The 20,828-nt window shown below is 47.1% G+C and overlaps 1 protein-coding gene across 4 annotated transcripts in view; it reads left to right on the top strand.

Moving 5' to 3' along the window:
- Positions 1 to 20,828, top strand: part of LOC110518808 (FTS and Hook-interacting protein homolog) — a 77,130-nt gene that overhangs the window by 30,651 nt on the left and 25,651 nt on the right. For all 4 annotated transcript variants that reach the window (XR_005051391.1, XM_036975299.1, XM_036975300.1 and 1 more), the window contains exons 3-5: positions 921 to 1,432; positions 13,756 to 14,178; positions 14,630 to 14,860. Coding sequence is in view for 3 of the 4 variants with exons in the window: in XM_036975299.1 (XP_036831194.1) it covers positions 1,304 to 1,432; positions 13,756 to 14,178; positions 14,630 to 14,860 (783 nt within the window). In the remaining variant the exon portion in view is untranslated. The remainder of the gene's footprint in view (positions 1 to 920; positions 1,433 to 13,755; positions 14,179 to 14,629; positions 14,861 to 20,828) is intronic.

Genomic DNA, 20,828 nt, shown 5'->3' with positions numbered 1-20,828 from the left:
AACTTCTTGTGGGAAGCTTGTGGAAGGCTACCTGAAACATTTGACCCAAGTTAAACAATTTAAAGGCAATGATACCAAATACTAATTGAGTGTGTGTAAACTTCTGACCCACTGGGAATGTGATGAAAATAATAAAAGCTGAAATAATAAAAGCTGAAATACTATTATTCTAACATTCCACCTTTTTAAAATAAAGTGGTGATCCTAACTGACCTAAGACAAGGTATGTAAAACTTCTGACTTCAACTGTATAATGTCCTTTTGTGGTGGGAATTGACATGATGTATCCAAGTGAGCGGCCAGCCGGGGTGGTTGATTTGTGAGTTGCCCATCGTGCATGCTACCATGGCCTATAATTCTTTATTTTTTGGCAGATGAGTTGGCGACCAATAAATGGCCTTTCTCAAATATATTACAACCCTACCCTCTGTATAAAAACATTTCTATATTTTAAGCAATAAGGGCAGAGGAGATGTGGTGTTTAAGGCCAATATACCCCTGTTAAGGGCTGGATTCAGCCCTTAGCCGTGGTATATTGGCCATATATCACCAACGCCTGAGTTGCCTTATTGCTAATATGAACTGGTTACCAGCGTAATTAGAGCAGTAAAAATACATATTTTATCATACCCGTGGTATACAGTCTGATGAGGACAGCTTGTCTGTCCAAACGTTGGATATTAGGTTATTAAATGATTGCGTCTGAGCTCCTGGAGTTTTCAGCTCTCCTTTTCATTTTCAAGTGTTATACTCCTGCTAGCCAGCACCTCGCCTAAACAGGTGTGCGTTTCTTTCGACTCTAGATTATACGGTCTGATATACCACGGCTGTCAGCCAATCAGCATTCAGGGCTGGAACCACCCAGTTTATAATACAACCCTAACTCTCTAACCTCCTGTGTTGTGTTTGTTTTCCTCCAGTGCTGTGGGTCCTCTGCCTGGGAATGGAGTGGTGTCAGCTGCAGACTGGATGACAGGGTCTTCAGGGGTAGCCCACCGCTAATCCGTTGCGTTACGGTAACACTGACGGCGAGAGACATCTTCACCCCGGCGACCACAACAGAATCTACCTCTTTTTCCTCATCCGACTCTATCTGGACTCTCTCCTGGTCCCCTCTACTGCCCCCTCCTTCCCTTCCCTCTCCTCCTTTTCCCCTCACCTTCCCTCCTCCCTCCCCTCTTCTTCCCTACTGTCAATCTCTTCCTTCTCTCCTACCTTGTTGTCCATGTGCCAGCACCTCTCTCCTGCTCCTGTCTGAACCCTGAACATTGACTTCTGACCCTTGATCCCTCTGGAGGTCAGGATGAGCTGGCTGAGCCGGCTGACCCCCCGGGGTCCGGGGGGCAGGTCCAGTAGGAACGTAGCCTCTTCCAGTCCCTGTACTGCTGACCCAGAGACCTGCCTCATGGTGTTCGAGAACCACTGGAGACAGGTGAGACACTCACTCACTCACTCACGGTTGATCTCGGGAACAAGGGAGTACTCTGTTTCTTGTTTTTGGTAATATTGGAAAGTCTGAAAAAGTTACTAGCTAGCTACCTTTTTGCATTTGGATCTCGTGACACAGTTGTCATGTGTTGCTGGCACCGCTGCTATCTGTCCAGGAATCCTGCCGACCAAGGGTCTGATGAGCTGCTTGGCGTAGCACTATTAGCCGCCTATCAAGCTAGCAGGGTTTCCTTGAGGGCTTTGAACACAGCCCGCGACACGGTTAGACCTTGTGGCTGGGACGGCGGGTTGTCCCGTGCTTGTAACTCCCTAGATCACTGCTGTTTTGTTGCATTTTCTAGCTTCCCTGCGACATGCCCTGTCTGAAACTGTGAGGAGTAACCGCGTAGCCTACGTTGCTACCATGACAAAGACCAAAGCCGGCCGGAGTACCGTTGAGGACAGTGGTGTGTCTCTTTCAAAGGAGTTTGTCAAGCAGTTGTTACCACAAGAAAATCGCTTCAAGTGTGGTGTTCAATTACTGGTGGAGTCAACAAATAAAATAATGGACGACCTGACCAGAGAGGTCCAGGACCTGATGAACAGTTTACAGTTCTCCCAGGATCAGCTCAATGAGTTTAATACTCACGTCATGCAATAAAATGCTAATTAATTACTTAAAAATCATACAACGTGATTTTCTGGATTTTTGTTTTAGATTCCGTCTCTCACAGTTGAAGTGTACCTAGGATAATAATTACAGACCTCTACATGCTTTGTAAGTAGGAAAACCTGCAAAATCGTCAGTGTGTCAAATACTTGTTCTCCCCACTGTATATACTAGGCGGTGTCAGAGGAAGGCCCAGAAAATTGTCAGACTGAAGATACCCAAGTCATAGACTGTTCTCTCTGCCTGATCAACTCGATGCGAAGGAGATGTGTTGCTCTGCATGAGGCAAATGGTGTTCACACCAGATACTGAATGGTTTTTCTGATCCATGCTCCTACTTTTTGTTTTTTAAAGGTATTATATCTGTGACCAACATATTCACATCTGTATTCCCAGTTATGTGAAATCCATAGATTAGGACCTAATTCATTTATTTCTGATTTCCTTCTGAACTGTATCTCAGTCAAATCTTAGAAATGGTTGTTGTGATTATTATGTAACTTTAAATCTACCAAAAAGGACCCGTTTCAAATGATCACTTTCACGCTCAACATAACCACTTCATATACTCACTCACTCCAGAATGTACCTTTCTTTCTATTTCATTAGGCTAAGTTCAATTAGGGTAGCCTAGTGGTTCGAGTGTAGAGGAGGTAGGTAGCCTAGTGGTTCGAGTGTAGAGGAGGTAGGTAGCCTAGTGGTTAGAGTGTAGAGGCGGCAGGGTAGCCTAGTGGTTAGAGCGTTGGACTAGTAAACGGAAGGTTGCATGTTCAAATCCCCGAGCTGACAAGGTACAAATCTGTCGTTCTGCCCCTGAACAAGGCAGTTTAACCCACTGTTCCTAGGCCGTCATTGAAAATAAGAATTTGTTATTAACTGACTTGCCTAGTTAAATAAAGGTCAAATAAAATAAAAAAATGATATTCTTCTTTAAAATCATAGCACTGGTACTTATAAAGCTAAATGAACAAGCCTACAGAATGGAGGATAGACAGATTTTCTTTTCTCCTGAAATACATTTTCTTCATATCATAATGTTTTATTCAACCTGCCTAAAATAAATAATGGATTTATATTACATTGTTTTATTAATTTTTTTATATAAATGTTGACGTTCCAAAATCACGTATTTGGCAGCTATGCATGAAGGCCTTGAGATGCTTAATGTGTTTGTTCATTAACGGTCAATTACCGTGAATCCGGCAGTCTTTTGCATGACAATAAACAGCTGACACAATTTTATGACCACTAAAAGCCTAATCGTGAGTATCGTGAGGTCCTTGGCAATACCCAGCCCTAATACATACACTGTTAAACTCTGCAGGCAGTATTAAAAAGCTCTTCCATCACAATGCTGCAGCCTGTACATGACTCAATACTGCTGCAGCTGACTCTCCCCACTCTAGCTCGTTCTCTCTCTCTTCCCCTCTAGCTCGTTCTCTCTCGCTCCCCCTCTAGCTCGTTCTCTCTCTCTCCCCCTCTAGCTCGTTCTCTCTCTCTCCCCCTCTAGCTCGTTCTCTCTCGCTCCCCCTCTAGCTCGTTCTCTCTCGCTCCCCCTCTAGCTCGTTCTCTCTCTCTCCCCCTCTAGCTCGTTCTCTCTCTCCCCCTCTAGCTCGTTCTCTCTCTTGCGCGCGCTCTAGCTCGTTCTCTCTCTTGCGCGCGCTCTAGCTCGTTCTCTCTCTTGCGCGCGCTCTAGCTCGTTCTCTCTCGCGCGCGTGCTCTAACTCGTTCTCTCTCTCTCTCTCTCTCTCTCGCGCGCTCGCTCTAGCTCGTTCTCTCTCTCTCAAATGACTGCGTATCAGGGTATTTCTATAAACTAGGGGATCAGTGAGCATTTCTTGTTGTGGACAACTATTTGTAGCTCTTTATAAGGTCATTGATAATAATTCACATAGTTTTCCCCCATTTTTTTTTTTATCTTCATGTGAATACATTAAGATATAAAAGGGGAACATAGACACATTCAATATATTGAATCAAAACCTATAAACCCTCTCTCATGCTTAGTCTTCACAGATTTGTCCAAAATCCTGTGACAAAACACTACCTTTCCGTACATATTTGACATAATGACTAAAGATCGTACATTAGCATTTAACAGTTGAATTACACTTTTGAATTGGATCCTGTATAATGTTTGGATATTTATTATATATTATTATATATTATATTGGATATTGCTGCGGGTCTTCTTATTTGTATGCCGATCTCGGAAGTTCATTGTAACCTCGTAACGGTTCGTATCGGCGTATGTTACGGTGTGAAACCAGTTCATTGTAACGGTTCGTATCGGCGTATGTTACGGTGTGAAACCAATTCATTGAAACGCATCCCAAAATAATGTACGCGATTGCAAAATCAAATGCTTCTAACAGAAATAGTAACTTTTTAAACAAGATTTAATCATACGAGAATGATGTCTAGCTGTTTAGTTACACAGGGACATTATCACACAACATCAACTGGTTCAGGAAATGATTTTCTGAATGACAGTCAAGTGATAAAGAGCTGGTGTGATACTGCACGCGATTTAACAACGGCCAAGGTGAGGGAATGAATGTTCATCTGGAAGGACAGAACATTTGGGGTAGGTTGCACCAACATGGATTAGCTCTTTAAACTGGATTAAATCAATGTTTTATCTTTTCATCTTGTTGCACCAAATTTTAAACCTAGTTTTAAATTAATACTAGTTAAATTCCTTTCTCTAAATCTAAATTTAGTTTTCACTTTAAAACCTAGATACATTTTAATATAAACCTAGACTAGAGGTTAATTCTAAACTGGTTCTTGAGGTGGTTGAACTGATTTTAAAAGGGCAGCATATCTACCCTGAAGAGACCAAAACGACAAGAGTTCCTCAGAGAATAATTACAGACAGGTTGAATCCCGTTGAGCTTTATGATAATGATGAGTTTTCAAGGAGATACCGCTTCTCCATGGACTCTTGTAATGCAACTGGAAAGAAAAGGTTGCGCCAACCATTAAGCATGGGAGTGATATGAACGAGGCTGGACACACACTACTTCAGCGCCTAAGGTTCTACGCAACCGGATTTTTCCAGATGGCGGATGTGGATCTTTTTGGACTCGTTATTGCAGTGGAGGTACTGTAGAACTTTGGCAGGGGACAAGGAGATGACTTACCCGAGGAGACTGTGGAGGTCCTACCCGAGGAGACTGTGGAGGTCCTACCCGAGGGGACTGTGGAGGTCCTACCCGAGGGGACTGTGGAGGTCCTACCCGAGGGGACTGTGGAGGTCCTACCCGAGGGGACTGTGGAGGTCCTACCCGAGGGGACTGTGGAGGTCCTACCCGAGGGGACTGTGGAGGTCCTACCCGAGGGGACTGTGGAGGTCCTACCCGAGGGGACTGTGGAGGTCCTACCCGAGGGGACTGTGGAGGTCCTACCCGAGGGGACTGTGGAGGTCCTACCCGAGGGGACTGTGGAGGTCCTACCCGAGGGGACTGTGGAGGTCCTACCCGAGGGGACTGTGGAGGTCCTACCCGAGGGGACTGTGGAGGTCCTACCCGAGGGGACTGTGGAGGTCCTACCCGAGGGGACTGTGGAGGTCCTACCCGAGGGGACTGTGGAGGTCCTACCCGAGGGGACTGTGGAGGTCCTACCCGAGGGGACTGTGGAGGTCCTACCCGAGGGGACTGTGGAGGTCCTACCCGAGGGGACTGTGGAGGTCCTACCCGAGGGGACTGTGGAGGTCCTACCCGAGGGGACTGTGGAGGTCCTACCCGAGGGGACTGTGGAGGAGGGCCTATCTGAGGAGGGCCCCCCCAATTGCTTGGGAATGGATTGTTTTAATAAATAATTGTTTAAATAATTAAAAAGATCAGTGTTCTTTACACAGTGGGCAGTTGTTTCTCTGAAGGAGTTTCTGTTTGTGAATTCACAGTAGCTCTTTTTGTAAATTCAGGACCTCCAATCTGCAGTAGATTTTTTTTCTCTCTCTCTCTCTCTCTTTCCAGCTCCAAAACATCAATATGAGTTTAGTTCATGTCAGTTCTGGGTTCGTTTGCTTGGTCTATCTGGTGTGTTTTGTTGTTGGCGCAACATCCAGGCACTGCTGTTTCTCCACAGCACAGGGTGTCAGCTCAACTCAAGGAAAGAAAATGGAGAAAAGCACCTCCAGTTTTAGCAGGCTATTTTACGTGCCCGATTTGTACCACAGTTGAATTGTGGTCTATGATACGAGTAGCCTTGGTACGAATGATGCTGTTAACGTAACGGACCTGATAACGGTAACACTGTCGTGAAGTAGTATTAACGTTAGTTTTAACGTGCGCTACATTATGGCATCATTCATTCAATGACGCCATACAGCCAAAACAGCAGTATTTATTGGTGCCCCCGGGGCGGCAGGGTAGCCTAGTGGTTAGAGTGTTGGACTAGTAACCGGAAGGTTGCAAGTTCAAATCCCCGAGCTGACATCTGTCGTTCTGCCCCTGAACAGGCAGTTAACCCACTGTTCCTAGGCCAGTTAACCCACTGTTCCTAGGCCGTCATTGAAAATAAGAATTTGTTCTTTAACTGACTAGTTAAATAAAGGTAAAATAAATGTAAAAAAATTTAAAAAGACTAAAGATATGCTACAGTCAGTCAATTTCCACACCTAACTAGCTGGAATGAAGCCAGTGTGTTAATAGTAGATATGTAAATGTCTCATTTTTTACTGCTTTAACGAATGTACCCCAGTGTGTGTGTGTGTGTGTGTGGGGCAATGAAATTAAACATCCAACCATTGCCTTCGAATCGTGTTGTTGGTCCAGCAAACACTCAGAGGGTTGTGGGATCCTGTCCAGAAACGACACAAAGCCCCTTTATTATTCCTAGTTAGAGGTTGTTTCTGGACAGGACATGGATACTATGGTAGCTCAGTCAGTCTGGACAGGACATGGGTACTATGGTAGCTCAGTCAGTCTGGACAGGACATGGGTACTATGGTAGCTCAGTCAGTCTGGACAGGACATGGGTACTATGGCTATTATGGTAGTTCAGTCAGTCTGGACAGGACATGGGTACTATGGTAGCTCAGTCAGTCTGTACAGGACATGGGTACTATGGTAGCTCAGTCAGTCTGGACAGGATATGGGTATTATGGTAGTTCAGTCAGTCTGGACAGGACATGGGTATTATGGTAGCTCAGTCAGTCTGGACAGGACATGGGTACTATGGTAGCTCAGTCAGTCTGGACAGGACATGGGTAATATGGTAGCTCAGTCAGTCTGGACAGGACAAGGGTACTATGGTAGCTCAGTCAGTTTGGACAGGACAAGGGTATTATGGGTATTATTATGGTAGCTCAGTCTGGACAGGACAAGGGTATTATGGGTATTATTATGGTAGTCAGTCAGTCTGGACAGGACATGGGTACTATGGTAGCTCAGTCAGTCTGGACAGGACATGGGTACTATGGGTATTATGGTAGCTCAGTCAGTCTGGACAGGACATGGGTACTATGGGTATTATTATGGTAGCTCAGTCAGTCTGGACAGGACATGGGTATTATGGTAGCTCAGTCAGTCTGGACAGGACATGGGTATTATGGGTATTATTATGGTAGCTCAGTCAGTCTGGACAGGACATGGGTATTATGGGTATTATTATGGTAGCTCAGTCAGTCTGGACAGGACATGGGTACTATGGGTATTATTATGGTAGCTCAGTCAGTCTGGACAGGACATGGGTACTATGGTAGCTCAGTCAGTCTGGACAGGACATGGGTATTATGGTAGCTCAGTTAGTCTGGACAGGACATGGGTACTATGGGTATTATGGTAGCTCAGTCAGTCTGGACAGGACATGGGTACTATGGTAGCTCAGTCAGTCTGGACAGGACATGGGTACTATGGTAGCTCAGTCAGTCTGGACAGGACATGGGTACTATGGTAGCTCAGTCAGTCTGGACAGGACATGGGTACTATGGGTATTATGGTAGCTCAGTCAGTCTGGACAGGACATGGGTACTATGGTAGCTCAGTCAGTCTGGACAGGACATGGGTACTATGGGTATTATGGTAGCTCAGTCAGTCTGGACAGGACATGGGTACTATGGTAGCTCAGTCAGTCTGGACAGGACATGGGTATTATGGCTATTATGGTAGCTCAGTCAGTTTGGACAGGACATGGGTACTATGGTAGCTCAGTCAGTCTGGACAGGACATGGGTACTATGGGTATTATGGTAGCTCAGTCAGTCTGGACAGGACATGGGTACTATGGTAGCTCAGTCAGTCTGGACAGGACATGGGTACTATGGTAGCTCAGTCAGTCTGGACAGGACATGGGTACTATGGTAGCTCAGTCAGTCTGGACAGGACATGGGTACTATGGTAGCTCAGTCAGTCTGGACAGGGCAAGGGTATTATGGGTATTATGGTAGCTCAGTCAGTCTGGACAGGACATGGGTACTATGGTAGCTCAGTTAGTCTGGACAGGACATGGGTACTATGGTAGCTCAGTCAGTCTGGACAGGACATGGGTACTATGGTAGCTCAGTCAGTCTGGACAGGACATGGGTACTATGGTAGCTCAGTCAGTCTGGACAGGACATGGGTACTATGGTAGCTCAGTCAGTCTGGACAGGACAAGGGTATTATGGGTACTATGGTAGCTCAGTCAGTCTTGCAATTTTCAAGGGGCGGCTCATGTTCCTGTAATATAAAAAATAAAAATAATAATTCAAAACACTAATTTGTGTTATTATAAATAACGCTTTATAATAACACATTGTGAAAATGATGATTCCCTTTTTGTGTAAGTGCTGTTTGGGGAATAAAAGGCCCGGAATTTCATCCTGTTCAGGTGGGATGGAATTTATGACACACATGACCTCACAATGTAATCTGATTTATAATAGACCAATTACTGTTCATCTGGGTAAGGGGGTGGGCTCAAGACCATTCTATCAGCCAATCTGAGCTGTGTATGTAAATATCTTAATGTGTTTCCAAACACCCACACTAACCGACTAAGCATTTTAAGGGCCAATGGAGGCTCAGGGAAATAAACAAGGTATTTTATTTATTTTTTTAAATACAGTGATTTAACATGACAATGACTGCATGAGGGCTTCAATAGCTTTCAAATACTTGCTTCCTCTGTCCTTGGGAGTATCTCAATGGCATTTTCCTTGATTCATTGCATCCTCTCTCCTTGTCTCCTCCATCAAAACCCATTGGATGAGAAGGTCAGAGGTCCCTCCCCTGTTGTCATCTTATCCAATGGGTTGTGAGGAATCAGCAAAATGCAATTGAGATTCTCCTCTTCTTTCCCCCATTCCTCACTTGCCTCTCAAAGCTCATTGGGGGAGAGGCAAGTGGTTCCTCGCCTCAGGCTACAATGCACTTACCCACACAATGCTTGAAGAGTTTACTGATTTTTACAAGGATTTCATTGTTTGTTATTCTCTATGCTTTTTCTGACAGAACACGTTGTATTGTATTATATTATTATATCAACTATGAACGCATAAAGAAATGTTGCCGTTTTATCTTTTGTCATTCTTCAGGAATGTTTAAGATGGCTATAAATGAAAGAGAAGTTGACGACTAAAGCACAAACAGTCCTGGCAACTAGCCACGACAAAGAAACATACGGTTTCATGTGACATTGATGTGTTGTTGTTGCTAGGTGGAGTTCTGGTCTCGCTGTGCCTACCTAGACTGTTATTCCTGGAATGACACATGTGGAGCTGCAAGAAAATCACTTTCTATGTCTTTATCTATCGAAATAGACCTATCCGGGGAGGGTTATTATGTGTATGGAGAGTGGAGGCACTTTCTATGTCTTTATCTATCGAAATAGACATATCCGGGCAGGGTTATTATGTGTATGGAGAGTGGAGGCACTTTCTATGTCTTTCGGCCTCATTGTATACTGGTATGTGTGAAGTGCCTGCAAAGCGTGTGCATGGGGGGTGTGAGTCAATAGGTGTGGGTGCCTGGCTGTGAAGAAGGATGGACCAGCCTGTGAATAGTCAGCTCCCATCAGTACGTTTTTGATTGACCCTTTTTAGAGTTTTTCTTGAAGTGTCGGTCACATCATGCCAAGAGAGGCCATTTTATGACCAGCAGAAGCAGCATCTCAAGGCCTCTACTGACTTAGGACTGCAGGAAAGGGATGTTTCCCCCACGAGTCTCTGGTGTAGTGTTCCCGGGTTGTCTTGTTTGCAGTCGCATTTTGCTGTGTATCTCGAGAGGTTTTCTGGGCCTAGTCTGCAGCATAAGAATTTATTTTTTTTATTTTTTTATTTCACCTTTATTTAACCAGGTAGGCAAGTTGAGAACACCTTTATTTAACCAGGTAGGCAAGTTGAGAACAAGTTCTCATTTACAATTGCGACCTGGCCAAGATAAAGCAAAGCAGTTCGACACATACAACGACACAGAGTTACACATGGAGTAAAACAAACATACAGTCAATAATACAGTATAAACAAGTCTATATACGATGTGAGCAAATGAGGTGAGATAAGGGAGGTAAAGGCAAAAAGGCCATGGTGGCAAAGTAGATACAATATAGCATGTAAAACACTGGAATGGTAGATTTGCAATGGGAGAATGTGCAAAGTAGAAATAAAAATAATGGGGGTGCAAAGGAGCAAACTAAATAAATTAAATACAGTAGGGAAAAGAGGTAGTTGTTTGGGCTAAATTATAGGTGGGCTATGTACAGGTGCAGTAATCTGTGAGCTGCTCTGACAGTTGGTGCTTAAAGCTAGTGAGGGAGATAAGTGTTTCCAGTTTCAGAGATTTTTGTAGTTTGTTCCAGTCATTGGCAGCAGAGAACTGGAAGGAGAGGCGGCCAAAGAAAGAATTGGTTTTGGGGGTGACTAGAGAGATATACCTGCTGGATCGTGTGCTACAGGTGGGAGATGCTATGGTGACCAGCGAGCTGAGATAAAGGGGGACTTTACCTAGCAGGGTCTTGTAGATGACATGGAGCCAGTGGGTTTGGCGACGAGTATGAAGCGAGGGCCAGCCAACGAGAGCGTACAGGTCGCAATGCTGGGTAGAATATGGGGCTTTGGTGACAAAACGGATTGCACCAATTGATTCAGTAGGGTATTGGAGGCTATTTTGTAAATGACATTGCCGAAGTTGAGGATCGGTAGGATGGTCAGTTTTATGAGGGTATGTTTGGCAGCATGAGTGAAGGATGCTTTGTTGCGAAATAGGAAGCCAATTCTAGATTTAACTTTGGATTTGAGATGTTTGATATGGGTCTGGAAGGAGAGTTTACAGTCTAACCAGACACCTAAGTATTTGTAGTTGTCCACGTATTCTAAGTCGGAGCCGTCCAGAGTAGTAATGTTGGACAGGCGGGTAGGTACAGGTAGCGATCGGTTGAAGAGCATGCATTTAGTTTTACTTGTATTTAAGAGCAATTGGAGGCCACGGAAGGAGAGTTGTATGGCATTGAAGCTTGCCTGGAGGTTTGTTAACACAGTGTCCAAAGAAGTGCCAGAAGTATACAGAATGGTGTCGTCTGCGTAGAGGTGGATCAGAGACTCACCAGCAGCAAGAGCGACCTCATTGATGTATACAGAGAAGAGAGTCGGTCCAAGAATTGAACCCTGTGGCACCCCCATAGAGACTGCCAGAGGTCCGGACAGCAGACCCTCCGATTTGACACACTGAACTCTATCAGAGAAGTAGTTGGTGAACCAGGCGAGGCAATCATTTGAGAAACCAAGGCTGTCGAGTCTGCCGATGAGGATGTGGTGATTGACAAAAGTCGAAAGCCTTGGCCAGATCAATGAATACGGCTGCACAGTAATGTTTCTTATCGATGGCGGTTAAGATATCATTTAGGACCTTGAGCGTGGCTGAGGTGCACCCATGACCAGCTCTGAAACCAGATTGCATAGCAGAGAAGGTATGGTGAGATTCGAAATGGTCGGTAATCTGTTTGTTGACTTGGCTTTCGAAGACCTTAGAAAGGCATGGTAGGATAGGATAGGGTCCAGATTTTGCAGCTCATTCAGAACATCAGCTGAGCAGATTTGGGAGAAGGAGAAATGGGGAAGGCTTGGGCGAGTTGCTGTTGGGGGTGCAGTGCTGTTGACAGGGGTAGGAGTAGCCAGGTGGAAAGCATGGCCAGCCGTAGAAAAATGCTTATTGAAATTCTCAATTATGGTGGATTTATCAGTGGTGACAGTGTTTCCTATCTTCAGTGCAGTGGGCAGCTGGGAGGAGGGGTTCTTATTCTCAATGGACTTTACAGTGTCCCCGAACTTTTTTGAGTTAGTGTTGCAGGAAGCAAATTTCTGCTTGAAAAAGCTAGCCTTGGCTTTTCTAACTGCCTGTGTATAATGGTTTCTAGCTTCCCTGAACAGCTGCATATCACGGGGGCTGTTGGATGCTAATGCAGAACGCCATAGGATGTTTTTTTGTTGGTTAAGGGCAGTCAGGTCTGGGGAGAACCAAGGGCTATATCTATTCCTGGTTCTAAATTTCTTGAATGGGGCATGTTTATTTAAGATGGTTAGGAAGGCATTTTTTTTAAATAACCAGGCATCCTCTACTGACGGGATGAGATCAATATCCTTCCAGGATACCCCGGCCAGGTCGATTAGAAAGGCCTGCTCGCTGAAGTGTTTCAGGGAGCGTTTTACAGGGATGAGTGGAGGTCGTTTGACCTCTGACCCATTACGGATGCAGGCAATGAGGCAGTGATCACAGAGATCCTGGTTGAAGACAGCAGAGGTGTATTTAGAGGGCAAGTTGGTTAGGATGATATCTATGAGGGTGCCCGTGTGAATGTGGAATGTGGAGTGCCCGAATGTGGAATCACTGCAGACAGCAGGGTGTTTTACTGCCAGGGTTCTGGAATCACTGCAAACAGCAGAGTGTTTTACTGCCAGGGTTCTGGAATCACTGCAAACAGCAGAGTGTTTTACTGCCAGGGTTCTGGAATCACTGCAAACAGCAGAGTGTTTTACTGCCAGGGTTCTGGAATCACTGCAAACAGCAGAGTGTTTTACTGCCAGGGTTCTGGAATCACTGCAAACAGCAGGGTGTTTTACTGCCAGGGCTCTGGAATCACTGCAAACACCAGGGTGTTTTACTGCCAGGGTTCTGGAATCACTGCAGACAGCAGGATGTTTTACTGCCAGGGTTCTGGAATCACGACCCGACACGCCACGACCCGATACGCCGTGACCCACCACGCCACGACCCGACACGCCGTGACCCACCACGACACGCCACGACACGCCATGACCCGACACGCCATGACCCGACACGCCACGACCCGACATGCCACGACCCGACACGCCACGACCCGACACTACGACCCGACACACCACGACCCGACACTACGACCCGACACAAGCAGACCTCTCAGTCTAGAAACATTCTTCCTGCTTGTTCGATGGTCATGTTGCAGTCTTTCTCTGGCTGTTAGGAGTCAACACACACACACACACACACACACGTGTATCATAACATGTGTTTTGTCGATGTTTCCTTTCTTCCTTTCTATGTGAACAAAGTTAAGAATTGAAATGATTGACGGAACAACGCAGTTAGTATTTAATGATTTTAAATCTAGACAACACTCAGGATGAAAAAAAGAAAAACAGTGTTCAAGACCCCACATTCATCTGTAAAACACACTCACCTCTCTCTCCTTCTGCTGTAGTTGTCCTGGGTACTGGAGCAGCAGGAGCCGTCAGGATGCAGCGATGACCTCACCGCGGTGCGGAACCACACCGATCAGATGCTGTGCCTCCTGGCTGAAGAGCGTCCGGGGGAAGTGGGCGAGGGCCCCCCCGGGACGTTAACGTCCAGTACCGTCCCCCCGGTGGGACCCATCCTGGGTCTGGTGGTGACCGAGAACGTCCTGGAGCGAGTGGTGCAGTGGCACCTGCGTCGCGGCTTGGACCCCGACAGCCAGGGGGCGTTGCTCAAGCTGTTCGAGATGCTGATAGGCCAGTCTCAGCAGCCCTTGCTCCAACACAAGGCGGTGCTGCAACCTCTACTGGGTCTGCTGGGGGCCTGTGCTGAGCCCCAGCTGGGCTGCCCTCCCTCTCTGGAGAACAGTCTGGTACTGCTGCTCAACCAGGTGGGAGGAACAGCGGAACAGGGCGTCCTCTCTAGTAGGGATCTCCTCTGTACAAGCACCATTCCATACCTATCTAGTTACATGGGCTCTGATACGATACAGGAACAATACGTTTAGTTTCGAAACGATTCGGTATCTGTAGAGCACTCTGTGACAACTGCTGGAGGAAAAAGGGATTTATAAAATACGATTTGATTGATTGATTGATTGATTGAAAGAGGTGTGGATCATGGAGGCACGGAAGGCATTTAGCTAAAAAAAAACTAGCATGAACTATCGTTTTGTGCTGTCTGAACCTTTTCTTATCCATATAATGTACTCTTAACTGTTAGTAGGATTGTTCTAAAGGTTTCTTCTGGCTTGAAAAGGGGCTTAAGTGGTGGACATTGTGTTGTTTTAATTTGTTTTCATGTTTCCTGAACTGAATAAGATATTCTGCTCTCATCACCAGATCTGTGTGTCGATGGCGCGTGCCCCTGCGGTGTTGGAGCTGTTGTTCAGGTCGGCCCCGGTCCAACACGGTCCTACCAACCTGCTCATCTTCTCCCTGCTGGTCCCCTTCATCCACCGTGACGGGGCCATCGGACAGCAGGCCCGAGACGCCCTGCTCCTCGTCATGGCAACCTCCGCCAGCAACCAGGGCGTGGCACGCTACATCGCAGAGAACTCCTACTTCTGCCCGGTGAGTGATCGATCAATTCATCAAATGTATTTTATCAAGCCCCTTTTCCATCATCAGTTGTCACAAAGTGCTTTACAGAAACCCAGGCTAAAAAACCCAGAGAGAAAGCAATGCAGAGGGTTTGGAAAATCTACCTAGAATGCAGGAACCTAGGAAGAAACCTAGAGAAGAGCCATGCTCTGATGGCTGGCCACTCTTCTGGCTGTGCCGGGTAGACAGGAACCAGGGTCTGAGGGCTGGCCACTCTTCTGGCTGTGCCGGGTAGACAGGAACCAGGGTCTGAGGGCTGGCCACTCTACTGGCTGTGCCGGGTGGACAGGAACCAGGGTCTGAGGGCTGGCCACTCTACTGGCTGTGCCGGGTAGACAGGAACCAGGCTCTGAGGGCTGGCCACTCTTCTGGCTGTGCCGGGTAGACAGGAACCAGGGTCTGAGGGCTGGCCACTCTTCTGGCTGTGCCGGGTAGACAGGAACCAGGGTCTGAGGGCTGGCCACTCTTCTGGCTGTGCCGGGTAGACAGGAACCAGTGTCTGAGGGGTGGCCAGTCCTCTTCTGGCTGTACCGGGTAGACAGGAACCAGGGTCTGAGGGCTGGCCAGTCCTCTTCTGGCTGTACCGGGTAGACAGGAACCAGGGTCTGAGGGCTGGCCAGTCCTCTTCTGGCTGTACCGGGTAGACAGGAACCAGGGTCTGAGGGCTGGCCAGTCCTCTACTGGCTGTGCCGGGTAGACAGGAACCAGGGTCTGAGGGGTGGCCAGTCCTCTTCTGGCTGTACCGGGTAGACAGGAACCAGGGTCTGAGGGCTGGCCAGTCCTCTACTGGCTGTACTGGGCAGACAGGAACCAGGGTCTGAGGGCTGCCGGTTAGAGATTCAAGAGTCCCATGTTTTTCAAGACGTGAACCAAGGGGTTGTGGGTGTTATGGACCGTTATGATACCTCTTTCACTGACCATTCATTCTGTTCTTTCACTTGTGGTTTGAAGAAAACCTTAGAAAATCCAGTTGGCTAGAGGAGAGCGTTACGAATCAACTACCTCGGGGGGGCGATGAGATTAGCTGGTGTAGAGTTGTGGATTACCTGGATTCTAAAGAAACCCCCCTGATCTAGAACAGACACCCTGACAACACTCTACATGGTTTTAAACCCAGGATTAATTCAATATTGCCTCACTAACTTTGTCTGTGTGTTTGTGGGCTGATTTTGTTATCTCACTGAGGATCTGGAACGTTTCCTGCTGACTGACAGACACATGCTGATCTCACGGTGATGATGATGACTGTGTGTGTGTGTGAGATAAGAGGAAAGAGAAGTCTGTGGTTAATCTTCCTCCTCCTCGTCTTCCTCGTCAACCAGCCCTCTTAACTGATAGATAACGTCTTATCAACGTTTCATATTGGTCCTGTCACTCTGATGTGTACCGTTGAACCTGAAATTACTGGACCAGTTGGAGCTTGCCCTTTGAACCCGAGTCAGTCCAGGTGGCCATTTTGATTAATTGTTTAGCAGTCTTATGGTTTGAGGGTAGAAGATGGTAAGGAGCCTTTTGGTCCTAGACTTGGCGCTCCGGTACCGCTTGCCGTGCGGTAGCAGTCTCTCTCTCTCTGTGTCTCTCTCTCTCTCTTTCTCTCTCTCTCTCTTTCTGTGTCCCTGTCTCTGTCTGTCTCTCTCGCTCTCTTGCTCTCTCGCTGTGTCTCTCTCTCTCTTCTAACACCACCACCACAAAATAATGGTTAGCTAGCTACAGGCCAGTCTCCTGCTGCAGTGTCAACTAGCTACAGTCTACAGGCCAGTCTCCTGCTGCAGTGTTAACTAGCTACAGTCTACAGGCCAGTCTCCTGCTGCAGTGTCAACTAGCTACAGTCTACAGGCCAGTCTCCTGCTGCAGTGTCAACTAGCTACAGTCTACAGGCCAGTCTCCTGCTGCAGTGTTAACTAGCTACAGTCTACAGGCCAGTCTCCTGCTGCAGTGTCAACTAGCTACAGTCTACAGGCCAGTCTCCTGCTGCAGTGTCAACTAGCTACAGTCTACAGGCCAGTCTCCTGCTGCAGTGTTAACTAGCTACAGTCTACAGGCCAGTCTCCTGCTGCAGTGTCAACTAGCTACAGTCTACAGGCCAGTCTCCTGCTGCAGTGTCAACTAGCTACAGTCTACAGGCCAGTCTCCTGCTGCAGTGTTAACTAGCTACAGTCTACAGACCAGTCTCCTGCTGCAGTGTTAACTAGCTACAGTCTACAGGCCAGTCTCCTGCTGCAGTGTCAACTAGCTACAGTCTACAGACCAGTCTCCTGCTGCAGTGTTAACTAGCTACAGTCTACAGGCCAGTCTCCTGCTGCAGTGTCAACTAGCTACAGTCTACAGGCCAGTCTCCTGCTGCAGTGTCAACTAGCTACAGTCTACAGGCCAGTCTCCTGCTGCAGTGTCAACTAGCTACAGTCTACAGGCCAGTCTCCTGCTGCAGTGTTAACTAGCTACAGTCTACAGACCAGTCTCCTGCTGCAGTGTTAACTAGCTACAGTCTACAGGCCAGTCTCCTGCTGCAGTGTTAACTAGCTACAGTCTACAGGCCAGTCTCCTGCTGCAGTGTCAACTAGCTACAGTCTTCAGGCCAGTCTCCTGCTGCAGTGTCAACTAGCTACAGTCTACAGGCCAGTCTCCTGCTGCAGTGTCAACTAGCTACAGTCTACAGGCCAGTCTCCTGCTGCAGTGTCAACTAGCTACAGTCTACAGGCCAGTCTCCTGCTGCAGTGTCAACTAGCTACAGTCTACAGGCCAGTCTCCTGCTGCAGTGTCAACTAGCTACAGTCTACAGGCCAGTCTCCTGCTGCAGTGTCAACTAGCTACAGTCTACAGGCCAGTCTCCTGCTGCAGTGTCAACTAGCTACAGTCTACAGGCCAGTCTCCTGCTGCAGTGTCAACTAGCTACAGTCTACAGGCCAGTCTCCTGCTGCAGTGTCAACTAGCTACAGTCTACAGGCCAGTCTCCTGCTGCAGTGTCAACTAGCTACAGTCTACAGGCCAGTCTCCTGCTGCAGTGTCAACTAGCTACAGTCTACAGACCAGTCTCCTGCTGCAGTGTTAACTAGCTACAGTCTACAGACCAGTCTCCTGCTGCAGTGTTAACTAGCTACAGTCTACAGGCCAGTCTCCTGCTGCAGTGTTAACTAGCTACAGTCTACAGACCAGTCTCCTGCTGCAGTGTTAACTAGCTACAGTCTACAGGCCAGTCTCCTTCTGCAGTGTTAACTAGCTACAGTCTACAGACCAGTCTCCTGCTGCAGTGTCAACTAGCTACAGTCTACAGACCAGTCTCCTGCTGCAGTGTCAACTAGCTACAGTCTACAGACCAGTCTCCTGCTGCAGTGTCAACTAGCTACAGTCTACAGGCCAGTCTCCTGCTGCAGTGTAACTAGCTACAGTCTACAGGCCAGTCTCAAATCAAATCAAATTCATTTATATAGCCCTTCGTACATCAGCTGATATCTCAAAGTGCTGTACAGAAACCCAGCCTAAAACCCCAAACAGCAAGCAATGCAGGTGTAGAAGCACGGTGGCTAGGAAAAACTCCCTAGAAAGGCCAAAACCTAGGAAGAAACCTAGAGAGGAACCAGGCTATGTGGGGTGGCCAGTCCTCTTCTGGCTGTGCCGGGTGGAGATTATAACAGAACATGGCCAAGATGTTCAAATGTTCATAAATGACCAGCATGGTCCAATAATAATAAGGCAGAACAGTTGAAACTGGTGCAGCAGCACGACCAGGTGGACCGGGGACAGCAAGGAGTCATCATGTCAGGTAGTCCTGAGGCATGGTCCTAGGGCTCAGGTCCTCCGAGAGAGAGAGAAAGAGAGAATTAGAGAGAGCACACTTAAATTCACACAGGACACCGAATAGGACAGGAGAAGTACTCCAGATATAACAAACTCACCCTAGCCCCCGACACATAAACTACTGCAGCATAAATACTGGTGGCTGAGACAGGAGGGGTCAGGAGACACTGTGGCCCCATCCGAGGACACCCCCGGACAGGGCCAAACAGTCTCCTGCTGCAGTGTCAACTAGCTACAGTCTACAGGCCAGTCTCCTGCTGCAGTGTTAACTAGCTACAGTCTACAGGCCAGTCTCCTGCTGCAGTGTTAACTAGCTAGAGTCTACAGGCCAGTCTCCTGCTGCAGTGTTAACTAGCTACAGTCTACAGACCAGTCTCCTGCTGCAGTGTTAACTAGCTACAGTCTACAGGCCAGTCTCCTGCTGCAGTGTTAACTAGCTAGAGTCTACAGGCCAGTCTCCTGCTGCAGTGTTAACTAGCTACAGTCTACAGGCCAGTCTCCTGCTGCAGTGTCAACTAGCTAGTCTACAGGCCAGTCTCCTGCTGCAGTGTCAACTAGCTAGTCTACAGGCCAGTCTCCTGCTGCAGTGTTAACTAGCTACAGTCTACAGGCCAGTGTCCTGCTGCAGTGTTAACTAGCTACAGTCTACAGACCAGTCTGCATGGTAGCAATTTTGGTAGGTCATTTTTATCTTACATCACCATCACCCACTGATTTAACTGGTCATGGTATCTGACATCACCATCACCCACTGAGCTACATCTAGTCCTATGGATCTCTGTGACTTGACAGAGATCTGTGCGTTCGTTGTCTGTGAGTTGTCAGGCTATGGATGGGGGTTTATTGGTAATGTCAGGCTGTAGATGGGGGTTTATTGGTAATGTCAGGCTATAGATGGGGGTTTATTGGTAATGTCAGACTGTAGATGGGGGTTTATTGGTAATGTCAGACTGTAGATGGGGTTTATTGGTAATGTCAGACTGTAGATGGGGGTTTATTGGTAATGTCAGGCTGTAGATGGGGGTTTATTGGTAATGTCAGGCTGTAGATGGGGGTTTATTGGTAATGTCAGGCTGTAGATGGGGGTTTATTGGTAATGTCAGGCTGTAGATGGGGGTTTATTGGTAATGTCAGGCTATAGATGGGGGTTTATTGGTAATGTCAGGCTGTAGATGGGGGTTTATTGGTAATGTCAGGCTGTAGATGGGGGTTTATTGGTAATGTCAGGCTGTAGATGGGGGTTTATTGGTAATGTCAGACTGTAGATGGGGGTTTATTGGTAATGTCAGGCTGTAGATGGGGGTTTATTGGTAATGTCAGGCTATAGATGGGGGTTTATTGGTAATGTCAGGCTATGGATGGGGGTTTATTGGTAATGTCAGGCTGTAGATGGGGGTTTATTGGTAATGTCAGGCTGTAGATGGGGGTTTATTGATAATGTCAGACTGTAGATGGGGGTTTATTGGTAATGGTCAGGCTGTAGATGGGGGTTTATTGGTAATGTCAGACTGTAGATGGGGGTTTATTGGTAATGTCAGACTGTAGATGGGGGTTTATTGGTAATGTCAGGCTGTAGATGGGGGTTTATTGGTAATGTCAGGCTGTAGATGGGGGTTTATTGGTAATGTCAGGCTGTAGATGGGGGTTTATTGGTAATGTCAGGCTGTAGATGGGGGTTTATTGGTAATGTCAGGCTATAGATGGGGGTTTATTGGTAATGTCAGGCTGTAGATGGGGGTTTATTGGTAATGTCAGGCTGTAGATGGGGGTTTATTGGTAATGTCAGGCTGTAGATGGGGGTTTATTGGTAATGTCAGACTGTAGATGGGGGTTTATTGGTAATGTCAGACTGTAGATGGGGGGTTTATTGGTAATGTCAGGCTGTAGATGGGGGTTTATTGGTAATGTCAGGCTGTAGATGGGGGTTTATTGGTAATGTCAGGCTGTAGATGGGGGTTTATTGGTAATGGTCAGGCTGTAGATGGGGGTTTATTGGTAATGTCAGGCTGTAGATGGGGGTTTATTGGTAATGTCAGGCTGTAGATGGGGGTTTATTGGTAATGTCAGACTGTAGATGGGGGTTTATTGGTAATGTCAGACTGTAGATGGGGGTTTATTGATAATGTCAGACTGTAGATGGGGG

Source organism: Oncorhynchus mykiss, chromosome 3, assembly GCF_013265735.2.
Source record: "Oncorhynchus mykiss isolate Arlee chromosome 3, USDA_OmykA_1.1, whole genome shotgun sequence".
Classification (NCBI taxonomy): Eukaryota; Metazoa; Chordata; class Actinopteri; order Salmoniformes; family Salmonidae; genus Oncorhynchus; species Oncorhynchus mykiss.
This window is presented reverse-complemented; position numbering and strand designations above follow the sequence as displayed.